Source organism: Papio anubis, chromosome 4 (assembly GCF_008728515.1).
Source record: "Papio anubis isolate 15944 chromosome 4, Panubis1.0, whole genome shotgun sequence".
Taxonomy (NCBI): Eukaryota; Metazoa; Chordata; class Mammalia; order Primates; family Cercopithecidae; genus Papio; species Papio anubis.
The window spans coordinates 124,622,966-124,644,342 of NC_044979.1; the positions used below are offsets into that span (position 1 = coordinate 124,622,966).

Sequence of the window (21,377 nt, forward strand, 5' to 3'; positions counted from 1 at the left end):
CTTTCAAGTAGCTTCTAAACTATAATAATTTTGACTACCTGTTTAAAATTCCTGAGGTCGGGAGTTCGAGACTAGCCTGACAAACATGCAGAAACCCCGTATCCACTAAAAATACCAAATTAGCCGGGTGTGGTGGCACATGCCTGTAATCTCAGCTACTTGGGAGGCTGAGGCAGGAGAACTGCTTGAACCAGGGAGGCAGAGCTTGCAGTGAGCTGAGATCGTGCCATTGCACTCCAGCCTGGGCAACAAGAGCAAAACTCCATCTCAAAAGAAAAAAAAAAAAAATTTAAGTGCTTACAGAAAAACTCCTACCCTACCTCAAATTCTAATAGGGAATCACCATACTTTATTTACTGTTTCTTCTTTGACCATAAACATTTATCTGATAGCACATGCTATAATTGAATGTTTATCTCCCTCAAAAACTCATGTTGAAATTCAACCTCCAGACAAGCACAGTGGCTTAGCCAGGTAATCACAGTGCTTTGGGAGCCGAGGTGGGAGGATTGCTTGAGGCCAGGAGTCCGAGACCAGACTGGGCAACATAGCGATACCCTATCTCTACGAAAAATTAGACAGACATGGTGGCACGCACCTGTAGTCCCAGCTACCCGGGAGGCTGAAGCAGGATGATGGCTTGAGCTCAGGAGTTTGAGGTCACAGTGAGCCACGACCTGGGCGACAGAGCAAGATGCACATACGTACATATGTATAAAGAAATTTAATCTCCAATGTAATAGTATTAAGAGGTAGGGCCTTTAAGAGGTGAGGAGGTCACAAGGGCTCTTCTCTCATGAATGGGATGAAGGCCCTTTCCCGTCTATCCCTTTCGCCATGTGAGGACACAACATCTAAGCCACCAGCTTGTAAGCAGAGACCAGGCCCTCATTGGACACCAAACCTGCTGGTACCTTGATCTTGGACTTCCCAGTCTCCAGAACTGTGAGAATAAATTTCTATTATTTATAAATTACCCAGTCTCAGGTATTTTGTAATTCTAGCACAAAGGGGCTAAAACAGAAGAGCTCTCAGAAAGTGTAATATTTCACCAGGCTCTTTCATTTCTCTTATAAACTAAATTACTCAGAGAAAGAAATTACTGTTTTCTATCACTGAAATGTGATAAGTATCTATGACAGAAAAAAGAGATATTCATTTACTTTGAAATTACTTTAATTTAGAAATAGAAAACATCTTGAAAGGAAAAGAAACCCACAAAATATACAGGCAAATTTGTATTCTGTGAGCTTCTCACACTCTCACACTTGTTCACCAATCTCTAAGATGAAAAACTCTCTTCCAAAATGTATTCAGCCACCACTGTAAAAGAAAGAAAAATTATTACTTCTGAGTAGAGATATAATTTTAATAATTATTATTATTTGAAATGCAATATGCTATAACTTTAATGGCTCAAGACCAATTATTTGAATCCCACCTAACGTTATCTAAAGATGGCATAAAAGAATGGCACAATGAACTTTAAAATCCTGGACCTGAAAAGATGATGTGGTTACTGGCAGAGGTCTATGTCTAAACTCACAATGCTCATTCAGGAAATGCCATTTTGGAACAGTCTAGCCTTTCTGAACACAACAAAAAATATCAATTATATGACAGGATGGTTAGCTGAGAAGCTTTTCAATTTGATAACGTCAACACACCAGCAGAAAGTAGACTGCACATGAGCACAAGGTGCTCAAGCACTGCAACTTACCATAATCATTCCAAAATCTGAGTTAGTCATGATGAAAACAAAAATCACGTTTTCTACAGAAGAACTTCTGAGTTTTAAAAGCATAAACATTAAACCTACATAGTCAGATACACATTTTAGTAATGTTAAAGCAAAATAATTCCATTACCAGAAGAAAATTACATAAAATAGGCCAGGTGCAGTAGCTCTCACCTGTAATCTCAACACTCTGGGAGGCTGTGGGAGGCAGGTCACCTGAGGTCAGGAGTTCGAGACCAGCCTGGCCAACATGGTGAAACCCTGTCTCTATTAAAACTACAAAAAAATCAGCCAGGCATGGTGGTGTGCACCTGCAGTCCCAGCTACTCAGGAGGCTGAGGCAGGAGAATCACTTGAACCCGGCAGGCAGAGGCTGCAATAAGCTAAGATTGCGCCACTGCACTCCAGCCTGGGAAACAGAGTGAGACTCCACCTCAATAAAAGAGAGAAAATTATTACATAAAATACCCCTGAGCATATACTTTAATGTTTAGCATTTTAAATGCTTATGCTATTAAACAGTATTGCTATAATTAAAAGGCCAGCAAGTGCTTATTTTAAATTCTAATACTGTGAATATTAATTTTGACTGCTATAAAGAAAAAGAAGAAAAAAATTGTAAGAAAAAAAGATAATTCAACCCAATGAGTATTTCCCTTGCTACCATCTCCAAAATGATGTAAACAATGATTAATCCTCTTTCAAGCAGGGAAAGCAAGATTCCTTTCAGTTGTACAGCTATCATGGTATGACATGAGAAAAGAGTAAGTTTTCTGTAGTGTCTCTCACAAAATGTTTTAATTAGCCTTCACATTAAGATTAAAAAATATCTAAAGATAGATTTTTTAACTTCTTAAACATTGAAACCTTTTTTTTTAACTAGAAGAAAAGTTTTCTAAGTAACTAAATTCTGAAAGGTTTCCTGTGTTGCTCTATCACTAGCCATGCAATCCGAGTGGTTACTTAGCCTCCCCATGCCTCAGTTTCCTCATGAAGATTAAATGAGTTGACACACAGAGTCATGGAAAGTTCTCAATGAATGTTAACTATTATTATTGCCACCATCACCATTAGAAAAGGCAAGAACCTGAAGTTGTTCACTTAATTCAACAAACACTTATTCAGTGCTTTTAACAGATACAAGAGAGCTCTGGACTAGACTCTATAGGAGAGACATACAGTATAAATAACAAGGCAGGCCTGCCTCACAACTCATAATCTAACGTGAAAGACGGACCTGAGAATAACCCAAGGCAGACAGTGATGTCTGGCAAAAGGGACAAAAATACAGGTTAAGTGAAGGCTGGCGAAAAAATTTGAAAGGTGCTTGTATACCAAAAAATTGGAAAAGGTGGGCTTACATGTTCTGAAAGGTACAACTAAGAACAATGATTAGCACAGGAAACTAATTTTGTTATCATTTTAAAGAAACACTTCCTATCAATTAAATATGTCTCATGACAGAATGGGAAGTAAGAAGAGCAGAAGCACTGAGTATGAAAAAGAACGGACCTGACAGAGACTCTGCCACTTCTTTTTACTGATTTCCTCATTTCTACTTCAGTATTCTCCCCATGACTCCACAGTTCTACAGCTGGCATTTCTCACTGGTAAAATAGAGGGATTTCTGAACTGACAAAAGAGGTATCAGTGACTTGGGCCCATCTAGTTCTAACTACTTCTGATCCTGAATATCACTTTGTGGCAATTTTACCTTAATAACTATGGTACCCTACTTAAGAAATCCCTCTGACAATATACATTGTTACTTGTCATTTAAAAGGCAACCTGTACCAGTACCTGGGATAAAACACCTAGTATTTAGGAGATTTATAGTTTAGAAATTTTTAAATCATTGCTTCAAACTTCACCACCCCATAAAATCAATTGATATTACTGATTGATATTAGATTTCAATAGCATATGGAAAGTTCTCAACGAATGTTAATTACTATTGCCACCATTATCATCAGAAAAGGCAAAGAACCTGAAGTTGTTCACTTAATTCCACTAACACTTATTCAGTGCTTTTAATGGATACAAGCACTTGAGGTATATCAGTGCTTACCTGATATTATTATCAGGTAATAATAGATTTTATTAGCTCCAAACAGTGGATGAGGCTGAGATTAAATGCATACAAAATCACAGAGTAAGTAAATACTAAAACCCATACTAAGTCCTTACCCTAAACTGAATTACCTAATTGCTCTAATTGCTCAATGCCACAACATATCCCAATGACTTGTAATGAATTTAAAAAGCAAAATTATTTGGAAACGAATCAAGTGATCCCAATGTTTCTCAGCCTTTTTTGCCTCCTAATATACTTAAAAGTTATGATATTCTCCCATCAGTATCAATGGCTCATTACAGTAACAACTTTCACTCATATTCTTACCCAAATTGTTTCTGGGGCCTTACATGACTTAAAGTCATAATCCAAGTAAGAACTATTATCCCCACTGAGTAAACTGAGCACAGAGAGGTGAGGCAAATTGCCTGATGCTAGGACAGCAACTGTATAACAAGAAAAAGGATTTGGATCTAGGCAATCTGGTCCAGAGTTAGAATTCCATCATAGCAGTGATTTTTGGATGGGAAGCATTTCCTCTGCTCCTTAGAGATTAACAAGATAACAGCACAAAGAGGACTTAGGTTTCAGTGCTGGCTTTGTGACATATGAGTGTCTTTAATACTTTCTTGATGCTGTAAAATTTTATTTATTAAAGAAAATAGTGCCTAGCACACAGAATTTCTGGAAAGATCATTTAAGATCTAAAGGCGCTCAATCATCAGGTACTCGTAAATATCAGTAGACTCCAACAGCACTAAAAAGAGATGCATCTCTGTATTAACAAAATAGCAGGCCGTCATCTCAAATGGTTTCAAGTTTCATTCAATCCTAGTCTATTTCATAAAGTTTACTTACACAATGATGTTATTAATAGGAATATGGATCAATTTCACAAAGAAGCCAATGAATCCCATTATAGCAAATCCTATTGCTGTTGCCATGGCAATCTTCTGGAATTCTGCATTTAAAAACACGAAATTCACATATTTTTTGCACTGTCACTGAAAGTATGGGAAAAAAACTATCAGCAACATAAATGAACTTAACTAGTATACATTTATCCTGTTAATAGATACATAACTTAAAAATAAAAAGGTGAAACTGTTAATAGTAAACAAGTTGTTTGATAGGTTTTAAAATTTCCATGTTTTGTTGATATTTAAGGAAACATAACAGTGCATGTCTGTGCCAGTGAGTTCATCAACAAGTACTAAAAATATTTTTTCTTCTTAGCAAATGACCAGAAAATACCAAAATAAGGACATGGATGAAAGAAATATACATTATTTTTCTTAAGTTTTAAAACGTATCATTGTAATTTTTATTATATCGATTATACAGGCAGAAACATACCTTTTTTTGGTACATTATAAACAATGGGTCCAGTGCCTTTGCTATTATGATGAAGCCAAAAATAAGGCTTGAAAAATCAAGTTCGGCTGGGCACGGTGGCTCATGTCTGTAATATCAGCACTTGGGAGGCCGAGGCAAGCAGATCACGTGAGGTCAGGAGTTTAAGTTCGGCCTGGCCAACATGGTGAAACTCTGGCTCCACTAAAAATACAAAAATTAGCCAGGCGTGGTGGCAGGTGCCTCTAATCCCAGCTACTCAGGAGGTTGAAGCAGAATTGCTTGAACCCAGGAGGCGGAGGTTGCAGTGAGCTGAGATCGCGTCACTGCACTCCAGCCTGGGCAATAGAGTGAGACAGTCTGAGTTGACCACTATTTTATAAAACATTACACTGGTAATGTTACCATTTTATGTTACTTCCTAAGAGAAGCTTTCCCTGATCTCCTGACTTGGTTAGTCCTCCTATTATGTGCTGTCAAACTTTCTTCTAGTTATCTTCCATAATACTTACCACAGAAGTAATTAAAAAACATAATTGCAAAAATTTGTTTATGACAGTCTTCCTTGATAGAGTCTAAGCTCCATGACAGCAAGGACTATTCCCTTTATTATATACTACATTACATACATGTCATATTCTCTATTATATTACCAGCTCCTAACTCAATGAATGAATACAAGTAGACAAATTGAACACATGAATCATGATAAATAACAAAATTAACTTTCTAGTTTGGCAAAAACTAGATTGTTGGTTTCATGTTAAGGTTTTGTTCATTGGGGTGGGAGTTCAGTAGGGAGACTTCAAAGCTTTTCCAAAGAGAAAATATGTAAGATACTAAAAGTCATAAAATATTATTAACTAAAATGTTACCTGGAACATAAGGCTGTGATAAATAATCTTACACCATTTGAAAATACATAAAATAAAAATTTAGACAAGAGTAAAAAATTTAGGAAGTGACAATGTTAAAAAGCCATCGAGCAGTATCAATCAATAAAAATGTTGGCGAAAGTAATGCAATGGCTGTTAATCAAGAAGATGTTAATCAAACAAAAGGCTCAGAAAATGCAAAGATTTAATTTTTTTTCTCATAGTCAAGCAATTACCTTTTCTATCAGGTTTAGTGCATCTTTTAACCAGCCGAATGGAGTCCTTTACAAACTGCCGACTTGGCTCAACAAACTGCATTACCTGATCCATGACTGCCTGTTTAAAATAAACAAAGATACTCACTGGTATTGGTTACCATATATTAAGCACTTACTCATTGATATCAAGATGTAAATGAGACCAGTCATTGAATTCACGTCTAACATGGGTCAATTCCACCTCCTAAAATAAAACAAAAAACAAACTCCAAAGCCTAAATTGATATTATTTTTGTAAATTTCAGTTAATTATCAGATCAAAGGCAATAAGAAAAGCACAGATCTTACTCATGATATCTTCACTGACAAAGAACAGCACACGCAATATAAAAAGCCTATCTCTATTAAGAGGTTAAAAAAGGTTAAGCAATTGATAACACATCCATTCCTTCTCTGACTCTGCAGTCCCATCCATTTCTCATTCTACAGTCCCCTCACCGCTCCTAAGGAACCATCAATGTTGAGATCCAACAATTACTTTCCATATTTTATTTTAAACTATGCAGAAGGCAGTGTCTTGTACAGTGAATGCCAACTATGGTGCTGCAAGAGCCTAGAATGGAGGCAAACGTGAATTTCAACCTTGATTTTTCTAAAACGTGCCAATACAACACACTTTTCTAAAGTACAAGGAATAGCTAAAGCAAGACGCAAATTCTGAGAAGCTAATAGCTAAATTCCAAACTTTTCGATTTGAACACATCTTTTAAGGAAACAGGGCTATATATTTTACTATATATATTCTTTGGAGGAATCTATTACCCAACAGAAATGCCATCCGATGTTAGCTTTGAGAGCCACTGCTTTAGAAAGTAAAGAGATCAAAGTGTTACTTGTATTTTCCTCCATTTCCAGTACTCAGAACAGTGGCCAGGTGGTAGTTCAAATCACTGGCTATGGAATGTAAACCTCTGTAAGCCCCAGTTTCCTCACTTAATGTAGGCTGTGGACAACGAAATGAATTAACGTCAATGAAACACCAGGACTTCTGCAACGTTCTGGGGGCAAAAACACAGTAATGTCTGTTTTCTCAGTATTTCACTTAACTTTGCTCTTGAAATCCAAAGGGCTTAAACTTTTTGTAATCATAGTTATCATGAAAGAAGCTAAGAATTCTTTATCCAGAAAAATGCACGCTACACAAAATACCGCACTCAATGTCAGGGGTAGAGACCCAAAAACCAACTATGATCTCTCGAACTAGATTCTAGACCACTGCTCTCACTTTAAACTACGGGAGCGGCGGCAGGGCCAGAGCTGAGTACAGCCTTTCCCAGACAAGACTCCACACCCGCACACAGAGCCAACCCCGAAGGTATCGGGCAGCAGGACATCATCTTTGGCTGCAGCACAAAAGACGCCGGGGCAGGACGCCAAGCCCTGGAACCCCGCGAGCCGGCGACCCCGCGAGCCGGGAGCCCGCGGCCCTGGGTCTGCCTTCCGGCAGAGGCCGAGTTGGTGGGATGTCGGCGGCCAGACCCCGGCCCCAGACTTGAGCCAAGGGACCAGTCATCGCCCGCCCGCGACGGCCGCCCGGGGAGACACGCCGGCTCGCCCACGCCCGCTGCCCCAGCGAGTCGCAAAGGCGTGGCCGCCCGGTTCGCCCGTACCTACTGGAGGGAAGAAACTCACCTGCCCAACCGACACCTAAAATGCTAGGGACACGTAGCACTGGAGCGGACTGATGGAGGCCCACCGGAACCGGAATCCGGGTTTCTGCCAACAGCCCGCCCACTCCTCCGTCCTATTGGTTCCTTACGCGAAACCTCAGTACGCAATCGCAGCGCGACGTGCGTCCCGGCCACGCTTCCCGGAAGAGATGCGTTGCGGAGCTCGTTGTTGGGGCGTTGGTTTTCTTTAGGAGTGTGACTTTAGCGTCAGCCATTTTTTTCCCGGCTGGGTCCAGGGTTATCCCACCAGCCCTACCTCAAACCACTGGCATCCACAGCACGAGCCCCAGCGGCCTTGCGCGGTGCTTGCTCTCTGGTAGCGGCTGACTAGGTAAATCCTAAGTTGTGTTTTTTTTTTCCTGCGGTCCAGCTTGTTGTGTGCCCTTACGGTACATACTTTTTGTATGTATATAATGTTGGTCGAAATGAAGCTTATGAGCAATACAACGTTATGGCCTAATTCAAAATAGTATCACCACCCTAAACTTTGACTTTGGCTGTCATTCACGGTAATGAATGCCGCTGTAATTGAGGCCGTACTTTGTCAAACGCTAGGTTTGGTTACGGGAGTGGTCATAACGTACACACAGCTCCCCACTTATACACAAGGATGCATTCCAGGACTCCCCCGCCCCCCGGGGCTGAAACCGTCAGTAGAGACGGGGTTTCACCATATTGGCCAGGCTGGGCTTGAACTTGTGACCTCGCGATCCACCCTCCTCGGCCTCCCAAAGTGGTGGGATTACGGACGTGAGCCACCGCACCCGGCCATATTTCCTTTTAGCAATGGAGCATAACTGGATCTGAGGAACAATATAACTCTGGAACAGCTGATAGAGCATTAAGAGGTGTTACAACTCTCAGTGCTTCTTAAACTTCAGTAACTGAAATCTCCTGTTAAGTTTTTTAGTAAATGAAATTTGTAACCCCAGAACCTCCAGATACTGATTCGGTGGGTCAGGGTTAGAGGCCACACACCTCCCTATATGTGACTGTAGGTGGTCTGTACACACTACATATACCTTACCTTAGCCTTAAGAGTCACTTTTAAATTCTGAACGGACTGAGATGCGTTTGACTAGTTCTTCCTCCCTAGGACTTCAGCCCATGTATCATCTGTTTAGAGGCCAATAGTGACCATCTAAGGCAATCCTGTCTATCTCATGCTCTTTTTTCCTTTTTCACAATACCCTCTTCATTCGCTGCATAGCATTTGTATTAATATGTATTTATTTACTCCTCGGTCTATCTCCCTACACTGTAAATCCCCTTACTAGACCATAAGGTCCAAGTGGGTATAGCGTATCTGGGTTACTCACAGCACCTAGTAAAGTATTAAACACAGTAAATGCTCAATAAATAGTTTTCAAAAAAATAATTCATTCCACAAAAAAACGTAAAATCACATGTTGGCAAGTTCACGCCAACCACCAAATGTCTGAGTTCACAGTATTTTCAGCAAAACACAGAAAATCAAGTAACACATACAGTGGTTCCCCTTATCCAAGAAAATCTGGTTCAAAAAGAGGTGTGTACCAGAAGGTAATGTGACAGAGGCCACATTCAAATAACTTTCATTACAGTGTATTGTTATAATTGTCTACTCACCTGAGTTCGGGAGTTTGCGACCAGCCTGACCAACATTGAGAAACCCTGTCTCTACTAAAAATACAAAAATTAGTCTGGCATGGTGGCGCAGGCCTGTAATCCTAGCTACTCGGGAGGCTGAGGCAGGAGAAGTGCTTGAACTCAGGAGGTGGAGGCTGCAGTGAGCCGAGGTCACATAACTGCAGTCTAGCCTGGGCAACAGAGCAAGACTCCATCTTAAAAAAAAAAAAAGCCAGTAACAGCAGATCTGTGCAAAAATACGAATCAACCAGAACTCTAGAACTCTAATTCTTGGTTACTAGGAGTGTAGAATGGCATAAATCTTTGGGAAAAGTTTAGTAGTTTATCATAATACGAAGCATATATACACCAACTATGGCTCCACAATTCGAATTCCAGGTACTTATTGAAGCTATATGAAACTAAATTCACAAAAAGACTTGTACAGGAATGTTCATAGTAACTTTATTGATAACAGAACTAAAAGCAACTGGGTACCATCAATAAAATGAATAAAGATACAGGTATAGTCCCACGACATAATAGTACTCCACAGCTAAGGAAAGAAAACTCTCTGCCACAACATTGATGAGTGACAAACACGGTGAGTGAAACACGCCTACGCTAAAGAAGGCACAGTGTGCAGTTCCATTTGCAAGAAGTTTTGGACAAAGCAAAACTAATGAATGGTGAAAAAAATCAGAACAGTGTTTGCCTCGGGGTACAGATTGAGAGGGCAGGTGAGGGAACTGGGGAGTGAAAGTAACACTCTGTAATTTAACAGGTCTCAGGGTTTCACAGGGGTCTTAGTCAATGTGGGCAGCTATAACAGAATATCATAGAGTGCTGGCTTACACAACAAACATTTATTTCTCACAGTTCTGGAGACTGGAAGTCAGAGATAATGGTCAGGTTCTTGTAAAGGCTTTTCCTGGTTTATAGAGAGCTACTTTCTCCTTCCATTCTCACATGGCGGGGGGTGGAGGAAGAGAGAAAGAAAGGACCAGCTCTCCTCCTCTCCTAAGAACACTAATCCCAACGTGAGGCTTCAGCCTCTTGACCTGATTACCTCCCAGAAGCCCCTCCTCCAATTTGGAGGCACACAAACATTCCATCCATAGCAGCAGATCTGTGCCTTTTACCTCAAAACAAAACAAACAAAACAAAAGTCAACAAATATTGAACTCTAAATTATACAATTGTCGATGCATTTAGGAGGGAAATGTACAGGTATCTACAACTTATTTTGATTTAAAAAAGGGCAGGTTCATGGTTCGAGGAATAATATGTGTTAGAGGAATTATTTGTGATAATGCAAAGACAACAAAATGTTAAATGTAGACTTAGTTGTGGTGTAAGATGTTCATTGAATAACTTTCAATTTTTCTGTATGTTTAAAAATGTTTGTAAGATGGAAAAAAGTCAATATATAGATCACCAAATCAAGTTTTAAAAATTTTGACATGAATTGTACTGAGTATAAATTGAATGTATATATGGCAGAAATTTTAAATTGACCCTCAATTAAAAAATACATGAAATATTAATAACATCATTTGAGATAAGCTGAATTAATATTCCATTTATATTCTTGAATCTCTGCCTGAAGCAAGAAAAAGTTTAAGAAGATCTATGGAGAACCAAGGACTCCATAGCACCTGTCTTTTTGTTTTGTATTACTTCATTTAGGTATTATGACAAAGTGGAAAGAACTGTATCTTTTGAAAAATGAAGTTGACACAGTGGTTGAAATTATGAAAGTGTCAACAGTTCCCCAGGAAAAATCAAAGACTGGACCTAGATACAAACATAAAGAGTCTTTTAGACAGGAATATTTTAAGAGTTAAATGTGATGAGGTCAAATAAAGTTTACTCCCCTCCTCAAACCCTTTTTGAAAAAACAGAATTTTAAGTACTATAAAAAAAGTTATTCCATCTTATTTAGTTAAAAATGCAATAACCAGAATAGGGTGGTGAAGTTGACGTGGAAGATTTAGATATCACAGAATTAGTTGCCAGTGACTCTATGTTATCAATTACAATAAACAGTTTCAATTGACTACTTCCTCCTGAAACTCACTGTTCCCTTTACTTTGTGATCATTTTCTTAAAACGAAAACAAAAACCTTTTCTGCATCTGCCTAATGGACTTCTTTTCCTGCATCATCCTGTATTAGAGAAGTCTAACTGCTCCAACACACATAGCCACCCTCTGGGCTGGCCAGGTGCTGATTTCTGGCCAGGCCAGTCTCCGCGGATCTGACGCAGGGCTGTGTTCTTTCCACATAGTAAGTCTCCGCAGATGTGGCACAGGGCCGTGTTCTTTCCACACGGTCGTGCAGGGTTTCAGGCTTCCCAGGGTGCAGTGCTGCGTGTTAAGGGTTCTTAGTACATTTCAGGAGAAAACAACGCAATTAAAAAATAAGCAAAAGATCTGAACAGACATTGCGTAAAAGAAGATATACAGATGGCAAATAATCATATGAAAAGGTACTCACCATTACCTGTCATCAGGGGATTGCAAACTGAAACAACAATGAACTACTATTGCAAGCCTATTTGAATGTCTAAAGTCCAAAATACTACATCAAGTGCTGACAAGGATGTGGAGCAACAGGAAGTCTCCTTCGTTGTTGATGGGAATGCCAATGGTACAGCCATTGCGGAAGGCACGTTGGCAGTTTCTTACAAAGCTAAACGTAGTCCACCATATTATCCAGCAATTGCACTCCTCGGTATTTAAATAACAGGAAGATTTATGCTCACACAAAAACTTACACACAAATGTTTATAGCGGCTTTATTCACAATTGCCAAGACTTGGAGGCAACCAAGATGTCCTTCAGCAGATGAATGAATAAACAAACTGTGATAAACACAAACAATGGAATATGCTAAAAGGAAATGAGCTCTCAAGCCATGAAAAGACAGGGAGGAACCTCAGCTTCATACTACTATGTAAAAGAACCAGTCTGAAAAACTACACACTGTATGATTCCAACTATATGACATTCTGGAAAAGGCAAAACTGTAGAGACAGTAACAAGATCAGTGACTGCCAGGTCTTGAGGGGCTGAGGGAGGGTGAGAGAGAGGGAAGAATAGGTGGAGTACAGGGAATTTTCAGTGCAGGTGAAACCATTCTGCGTGATGCTACAATGGTGGATACATGCCATTATGGATTCGTCAAAGCCTAAAGAACTATACAGCGTGAACTCTAGTGTAAACTATGGACTGTAGTTAATAATAATGTATCAATATTGGTTCATCAGTTGTAACAAATGTTCGCTAGTACTATATTAATAATAAGGAAAACTGCAGGAAGGATGTATAAAGGGTTGTGGTACCTCTCTACTTTCTACTCAATGTTTCTGAAAAACTAAAACCCCTAAAAATAAAGTCTATTAGTAAAAATTAGAAATAAAATATAAGATCCTAGGAGAGGGAGAGAAACTAGAGTCATGTCACTGCTTCCTTTATGCTCTGTCTGAAGCGACACCCAGCACCATCAGACTCCTGCACTCTTTCCCTCCACTACCAGTCAATCTTTTTTTTTTTTTTTTTTTTTTTTTGAGATGGAGTTTCACTATTGTTGCCCAGGCTGGAGTGCAATGACACAATCTCGGCTCACTGCAACCTCTGCCTCCTGGGTTCAGCCGATTGTCCTGCCTCAGCCTTCCAAGTAGCTGGGATTACAGGCATGTGCCAACACACCTGGCTAATTTTTGTATTTTTAGTAGAGACGGGGTTTCTGCATGTTGGTCAGGCTAGTCTCAAACTCCCAAACTCAGGTGATCCACCCACCTCGGCCTCCCAAAGTGCTGGGATTATGGGCGCAGGCCACCACTCCCAGCCCCAGTCAATCTTTTTGTCAAGATGCTGAGAAGCCCAGTGCCTTTCCCAAGACAAAGCAGTTGACAGAGTCCAGTTTGACCACAAACCTTGTTATAACACGGTGATTTATTTAAACAAGGTAAGGGGTTCTGGCTTCTTTACTACATCCCCTGGAGCTGTATGATGAATTACGATTTAGGACAGCATGCAGTCGCTTTTTTACATTATTTGAGATATGGAGGATGTTACGGACTGAGTTGTGCCACCCCCAAAATTCACATGTTGATGGCCTAACTCTAAGACCTCAGAATTTGGAGATAAGGTCTTTTCTGTTTTTGTTTGTTTGTTTTTGAGACAGGGTCTCGCCCTGTCACGCAGGCTGTTAGCACTACCTTACACAGATCACTGCAGCCTCAACCTCCTGGGCTCAAGTGATCCTCCCACCTCAGCCTCCCCAGTAGCTGGGACCACAGGCACGCCCCGCTAATGTTTTTTCCTTTTTTTTTTTTTTTTTTTTCGTAGAGACAGGGTTTGGCCACTGGAGATAAGGTCTTTAAAGAGTTTATTAAATTAAAAATTAAAATGAGAGGCTGGGCATGGTGACTCACACTTGTAATCCCAGCACTTTGGGAGGCTAAGGCAGTTGGATCAACTGAGGTCAGGAGTTCAAGACCAGCCTGGCCAACATGGGGAAACCCCATCTATACTAAAAATACAAAAATTAGATGAGCATGGGGTCGCACCGCCTATCATCCCAGGTACTCAGGAGGCTGAGGCAGGAGAATTGCTTGAACCCAGGAGGTGGAGGTTGCAGTGAGCTGAGATCAGGCCACTGCACTCCAGCCTTGGTGACAGAGAGAGACTCCATCGCAAAAAAAAAAAAAAAAAAGAAAGTTAAAATGAGGCCAGAGGTGTAGGTTATAATCCAAGATGACTGGTGTTCTTATGGACACAGATGCACAGAAGGAAGGTGATGTGAAGACACCAGGAGAAGATGCACAAATTAAAAAGAGAGGCTTCAGAAGAAACCAGCCTTGCTGGCATCTTGATCTCAGATCTCCCGCTTCCAGAACTGTGAGAGGATAACTCGCTGTTGTTCAAGCTTCCCAGTCTGTGGTATTTTGTTATGGCGGCCCTCACAAACCCACATAGAAGGCAAGCTTTCATTGCTTTTTTTTCCTTCCTGTTTCCTAAGAGAAATATTAACAGTTCAAGCGAATGTGATTTTTGGACACACACAGAGTAATCTCATAGGAGTATAAAAATCAGGAGGTGTCCCGTCCTATTGCTGCAATGTGGAACTAATCTTTTAGGAAGAGAGCTTTGTGAGTACTCACGTGAGGGAAAGGGATCACAGTTTTGAAACTTCATTTTAATACTTACTTCTTAATCAGTTAAATTTTATTGTCAAGTGGTTTTCTTTAAGGAGCTTAAGGACACGGTTTTTCCTGAGTTTATGCGTGCCTGAATATGCCTGTCTGTATACTTTAGTGATGTGGGTGCATATAAATGTGGGCATCACTTTCTTTTCTTTATAATCTAGTTGAAAGACAAATACTCCATTACATCCTAGCACTCAGTGTTTCAGAGGGGAAATCTGATGCTACCTCAGATTGTCCCATCCTTGTCCCCTTGATGCGATTAAAGCATTCTTTCTCTGCAACTGAGATTCAGTGACAAACAGGATCTCAATGAAAAGTGTCATTCTATATCATTTTTTCCCGAGACTGCTCGATTCTTACTTCACTTCAGGGAAATGTGTTCTTGTAATATGTTTTCTGTTTGATATGTTGGAGTATCTGTTTAAGGCGACTACCCTTTTGTCAGCTTTTCTTTGTTCTTTTTATATTTTCTTAATTGTGTTACCTTAATTACACCTCTGTACGCACCTTGATCAGCTCGTTTTTAAATGTTTTTTGCACTTAATTAACTCCATTTTTAACTACTGTGTTTCTTGCTATTTTAAATTTATTTTGTGATGTTATTTTGGTTCTCAATTTTTTCCTTAGTGGGACGATCTTCCATCCTGTTTCATTCTATTTTTAGGCGAGTTCACTGATGGAGAAGCGTTTTGCAGGGCTCATGCCCTGAGACCTCTCTGGTTGCAGAGAGTGGCCATGGAGGCCTCCTGTCTCCGAGCTGCCTCCTCACCAGGCTCCTCATCTGGCTTCTGCATGCGACCACCACCTCTCAATATATTTATCTTTCAGTGGCATATTTGTATAATTTAAATTTAGTAGATCCTTTAAGAAAATGTATGTTATAAAAGTTTAAAACTCAAAACTGAAGAGAATATAATCTTGTCCTGGGTTTTCTTGCACATTCAGAGCAAGAGGCTCTGCCTTCCGCCTCGCTGTCTGCTGTGTGGCCGGGCTTTCCTCAGTGCCCTTGGTACATTTCCGGAGGCCCCTGTGCCCTGTAGAACTCTCGCCTATAAGCTGTGCTTTGCTTGTGTTCGCTTCAGTGTAGACAAATGGCTAGCCCTCGTTCCAGCTGCTCCTTTGCAAAGGATATGGATTCTGTTTTCTCCTCAGAAGTCTGACCCAGGGCCCTATCCAGGACACGGTGACAGTAGGGAGAACCGTGGGTCTCAGGCTCTTCCTCCAGAGCCTCAGCTAACATCCCTCTCGCCCGCGCTATGCATATTGCTGGAGAGGTCTCTGCTCCTGGATTGTGTTTTGACTTTGGCTGAGCTTCCAGCTCAACCTTTCAGACAACATTTCTCCAAAGCAGGAACAATTTGTGGAAATTCTCGACATATTATTCACTCTGTTGTGGGGGCTTAGGGTCCATGATAGGTAGCTATGCCAAGCCATGGCAGAGTGTGCTTCTTCTGTTTTCTTATTTCATTATGGCGGCATGAAGTTGTACACGTTTCCCTGTTGGGTTCTTGCTCTTGCTCTTTTTGCTGCTGTCAGTAATTATTGTTGATTACATCAGATGTTGGAGGAGGTGAATTCTGGGTGCCTGTTTTACTTCACAGCCATTGCTATTTTAATAAGAAGATGGGAAATTAAAATATCAGGCCCTGCCATCTTGTGATCCTTTTAACTCAGAAGTCCTTTCTAACTGGAAAACACAGAAATGTCCCTATTATTTCAAGAAGCTATTAGATATGTCCTGTTTTTCTATGCCATTCACTTCCCCTGAATTGCTCTCAGACCTACCCTGTGCTCGTTGGTGCAGTGGGAGTGATCTAACCTTTAAGGGGATAGCTGTTCCAGCCTACCCAGATGACCCCACTAAACAGAGGGTAATGCTAGCAAGGGAGAGAAACCAAAACATTAGAAAAATGAAGAAGCCAGCAGGATTATTGTAGAGTAAAGAGTTCACTTGCCTAGTGTTACAGACAGAAATGGAAGCAAGTGAGGAAAATACGTATAGAGGCTTTTGAACCAAGCTTCCTAACTCCCAGGACAGACATTTTTTCCACCATTTTATCTGTGTGCTTTTCTACCATCCCTTACTGGCCCCTGGATGGTTACTTTCTATCTGTTTTTAGAAATGGGAAATTTAATACCTCATTCTCAGGTTAGTTCAGTTCAGTCTAAGAACTGAGTATCAATGAAGGACATAATCTATTCACGGTACAAAAGACCACCCAGCTGCATTGCCCAGTTCCCTCAGTTATAACTGGGATTAATTAACTGGATTTTCATATCTCCTCCCTTTTTATTGTTCATAATGCTTCCCACCTAAGACTGATAGTGCTGTCAGGAGCTCTGTTGAGGCCAGGCACAGTGGCTCAGTTATCCCTGTTATCTCAGTGCTTTGAGAGGCCGAGGCAGGAGGATCAATTGGGGCCAGGAGGTTGAGACCAGCCTGGGCAACATAGTGAGACCCTGTCTCTACAAATAAAATAAAATAAAATAAAATAAAAATAAAACCTAGTGGGGCCTGGTGGCATGCTCCTGGGTCCTAGCTACTGAGGAGATTGAGGTGGGAGGATCTCTTGGGCCCAGGAGTTCAAGGCTATAGTGAACTATGATTCTAGCCTGGGTGACAGAGCAAGACCCTGTCTCTCTGTTAAAAAACAAAAACAAGCAAACAGAAAACAGCTCTGTCCAAGGGGTTGGGAGGTCCTCGATGAAGGAAGAGGATAATTGGTTGGGTCTGGAGTGTACAAGGACTTCAGCTTCTAGTCATGGTGGAGAAACTGGAGCAAGACCTGTACTCCCAATACCAAAAACGAGAAAACTGGAAAAAATATGTGAAACAACTCTTTCAGACACTGGGAAACAGGAAATACAAGACTGTGATTCATAAGGGGACGGTAAAAAAATAGAGTGAGTCTATCACCTCAGAATTCTGCTTGAAAGGCAGTTTTCAAACCAAAGCCACAAGGTAAGGTGAAAAGATTATATGCAGAGAATGGTAATTATTAGTGACCAGGAAGATAGATAGCTGGAATTTCTAGGGCAGACTAGCATAGAGGAGGGTGCTAAATGGAAAAAGAGCTCTAGAAATCTGCAAAGAGCTCCCATTGAGTCTGTTGAGGAAAACCAATCCTGCCTATGTAAGATGCAACACCATGAGGCTGGGCTAACAATGACCAGGAGCTGTAAGATGAACAATTCGCAGAGGACACAGGGGCTGGGAGACTATGAGTTCTCACTAGCCCGGTGGAGAGTCCTCCCTGACTGTATGGGACGTTTTTCAGTAGAAACCTCAGGAGGGTGGCATCTTAGTAACAGGGCTAAATTAGCCATAGCGTAAAAACTTGTGCAAAGAAAGGAAGGAAAAAAATTAAAACTACATACTTGAAATTAAAAATTATGTTTGACATCCACTCAGAATTACAAAACATGCAAGAAAGCAGAGAAATGTGGACTTGTAACCAGGAGAAAAATCAGTCAACAGAGGCAGATGCAGAAATAGCAGAGAGGAAGGACTTAAGTGAATGACTTTAAAAATCTTTTGTAAAAATAAGCCCAAGGATTTAAAGAAAATTAAACATCATGAAAAGATCCATAGAAAATGTTTTAACAAGAACCAAACAGAACTTCTAGAGCTGAAAAATATATCTAGAATGAAAAATTTCCACTATAGGTGTAACATCCAGTGAGAACTTCAAAAGAAAAGATCAGTAAATTTGAACACAGCAATAGAAACTATGATAGTAGAAGCACAGAGAGAAAAGAAGACTGAAAATGAGTCCAACATTAGTGACCTGTGGGCAGAAATATATTGGCAAATTTTAACAAATACCTTTATGGAGAAAAAAGCCTCAATCTGTAGCATTGGCCAGTTTTCATGGTGTAAATATTCCCACCGTGGCTGATTTCAAGGTGCCAATGTGACATCAACGAATACAAAATTTTCCAAATTAGACTAATTATAAACTGACATCTCCAACAAGCTCAAAAAACCTAAATAAAAGACACAGTAGAAAAAGATAATCTTAAAAAGCCAAATTTTACAAAGTACACATATATACAAGGACTAAAGATAAAACCAAGAGCAGATACATCATGGGAAACAATTAAGGACAGAATCACCTCTTTAAACCACTAGTTGGGGTGGGGAATGAGAGAAGGGGGTATGAACCTCGAATTCCATATCCATTGGGAATGTTCTTCAAAACCAAGGAATTATTTCTACATCAGAAAGCTAGAAAAAATGAGTATATTAACACCAAAGTAAGTAGAAAGAAGCAAAAAGTAAAGATGTAAAATTAATAAAACAAGGGTCAGCAAATCACAACTTTCAGGCAAAAATCTGGCTTCACATCTGTTTTTGTGAATATTTGTATTTGAAAATAGTCCCACTCATTTATTTACTAATTGTTGTCTAGTGCTGCCTTAGAAATCATATGGTCAGCAAACCTAAAATATGTATTAGTTGTTTACAGAAAAATTCGCTACCCCTAGAAACAGACAAGAGAGATAAATGAATACAACTAAAAGGAGCATTCTTTGAAAAATCAGTCTTGATAAATCTATTGCTAAACTGATCAGAAAAAAAGAAAAATTTTACATAGAAATTCCCAGTATTAGGGATGAAAGAAAAGACAGTGCTACCAGTCCTACAAACATTAAATGAATTTGATAACTTAGAAGCAATGACAAAATTGTACAGCAAAAACTGTTGATAGAAAATCTGAATAGCTCTATATGTATTAAAGAAATTGAATTCATAATTTCCTTCTTACAGCAAAACTCCCAGGCCCAAATGTCTTCACTGGTGAATTTTATCAAACATTTAAAAAAGCACTAATTGTAATAAAACATAACCTCTCTCAGAATATAAAAAGAACCCTTTCCAACTCAGTTTTTGAAGTCAGCATCATGCTGATACCAAAACCAGACAAATACTTTACAGAAAACTTTACACCAACATTCTTCATGAATCTAGATGCAAAAAATCTTTAACAGGATATTAACAAATAGAATCCATCTATGTATAAAAAGGACAATATATTACAATCAGGTGGAATATTTCTTAGAAGTATCAGGTTGTCTTAATATTTGAAAAACCAAGGCAACTCCTCATATTAATGGGAGGGGGAAATGTTTTGTTCTCCCTTAGGACTAGAAGAAAGAGTGCACTTGACAAAATTTAGCCACATTTATTACAAAAACTTTCATCAAAGCAGGAATAAAAAGAAACTCGCAAGCTTATCGAGGGCACTTTTAAAAATGTGCAGCTAACTAACATCTACCTAATGGCAAAAGACTGAACTTATTTTCTCTAAGAACAGGAACTAAGAACAGCAACAGAGCTGATGCTGGTACAATTACATATCTGTCTGGGGGGGGAAAAAAAAAAAAACCTTTAGTATTTCCAACGTATCATGCACAAAAGTCAACATGAAAAAGATCATGGATGAAAATGCAAAAACTAAAACAATAAAACTTCTAGGAAAAATCGAGGAGAAAATTTTTGTGATCTCAATGTAGGCAAACATTTCTGAGGTAATAAATCTATAACTTTTTTTTTTTTTTTTTTGAGACGGAGTCTTGCTCTGTCACCCCAGGCTGAAGTGCAGTGGCATGATCTCGGCTCACTGCAATCTCCACCTCCTGAGTTCATGCCATTCTCCTGCCTCAGCCTCCTGAGTACTTGGGACTACAGGCACCCACAGCCACGCCCATCTAATTTTTTGTATTTTTTAGTAGAGACAGGGTTTCACCGTGCTAGCCAGAATGGTCTCGATCTACTGACCTCATGATCCGCCCACCTCGGCCTCCCAAAGTGCTGGGATTACAGGTGTAAGCCACTGTGCCTGGCCAACAAATCTATAACTTTACAAAATGATACATTAGACTATCAAAATTTAAAATGTTTGCTCCCCAAAGGATACTATTAATAGTATAAGAAGACAAGTCACAAACTAGGGGAAAAAACTACATATATGTAACAAGATACTTTTATAGAGCATCATATATATAAAGAAATCTTATGATTCAATAATTAAAAGATTAATAACCCAATTTTATAAAGGGAGACAAGGAAATGAATTAAACAGACTTTAACCAAAGAATAGATACAAATAGCCAATAGCCACATGCAAAGATGCTCAGCATTATTAGCAGGAAAACGCAAATTAAACTCATCATGAGTCACCTCCACACACCCACTAGAATCGATGTTCAAAAGGATGATTATAACAGATATTGACAAGGACATGGCTCATCCGGAGCTCTCACTGATTGCCGTGGGAATAGAAAATGGTATAAATGGTCAGGCACAGTGTCTCATGCCTGTAATCCCAGCACTTTGGGAGGCTGAGGCAGGTGGATCACTTGAGGTCAGGAGTTTGAGATGAGCCTGGCCAACATGATGAAACCCTGTCTCTACCAAAAATACAAACATTAGGCAGGCATGGTGGCAGGGACCTGCAATCCCAGCTACTCGGGAGACTGAGGCAGGAGAATTGCTTGAACCTGATAGGTGGAGGTTGCAGTGAGGTGAGATGATGCCACTGCACTCCAGCCTAGAAAAAAAAG

General features: G+C 39.9%; 1 protein-coding gene across 1 annotated transcript; it reads right to left on the reverse strand.

Annotated features, from left to right (window-relative positions):
- Nucleotides 1–1,158: 1,158 nt before the first annotated feature.
- Nucleotides 1,159–8,073, reverse strand: SEC61G (SEC61 translocon gamma subunit). The gene is made up of 4 exons (XM_009202929.2): nucleotides 7,951–8,073; nucleotides 6,277–6,376; nucleotides 4,671–4,773; nucleotides 1,159–1,323 (listed from the first exon to the last, which is right to left on the reverse strand). The coding sequence occupies exons 2-4, from the start codon at nucleotides 6,368–6,370 to the stop codon at nucleotides 1,314–1,316; spliced, it is 207 nt and encodes a 68-aa protein (XP_009201193.1). The 5' UTR covers nucleotides 6,371–6,376; nucleotides 7,951–8,073; the 3' UTR covers nucleotides 1,159–1,313.
- Nucleotides 8,074–21,377: the final 13,304 nt, after the last annotated feature.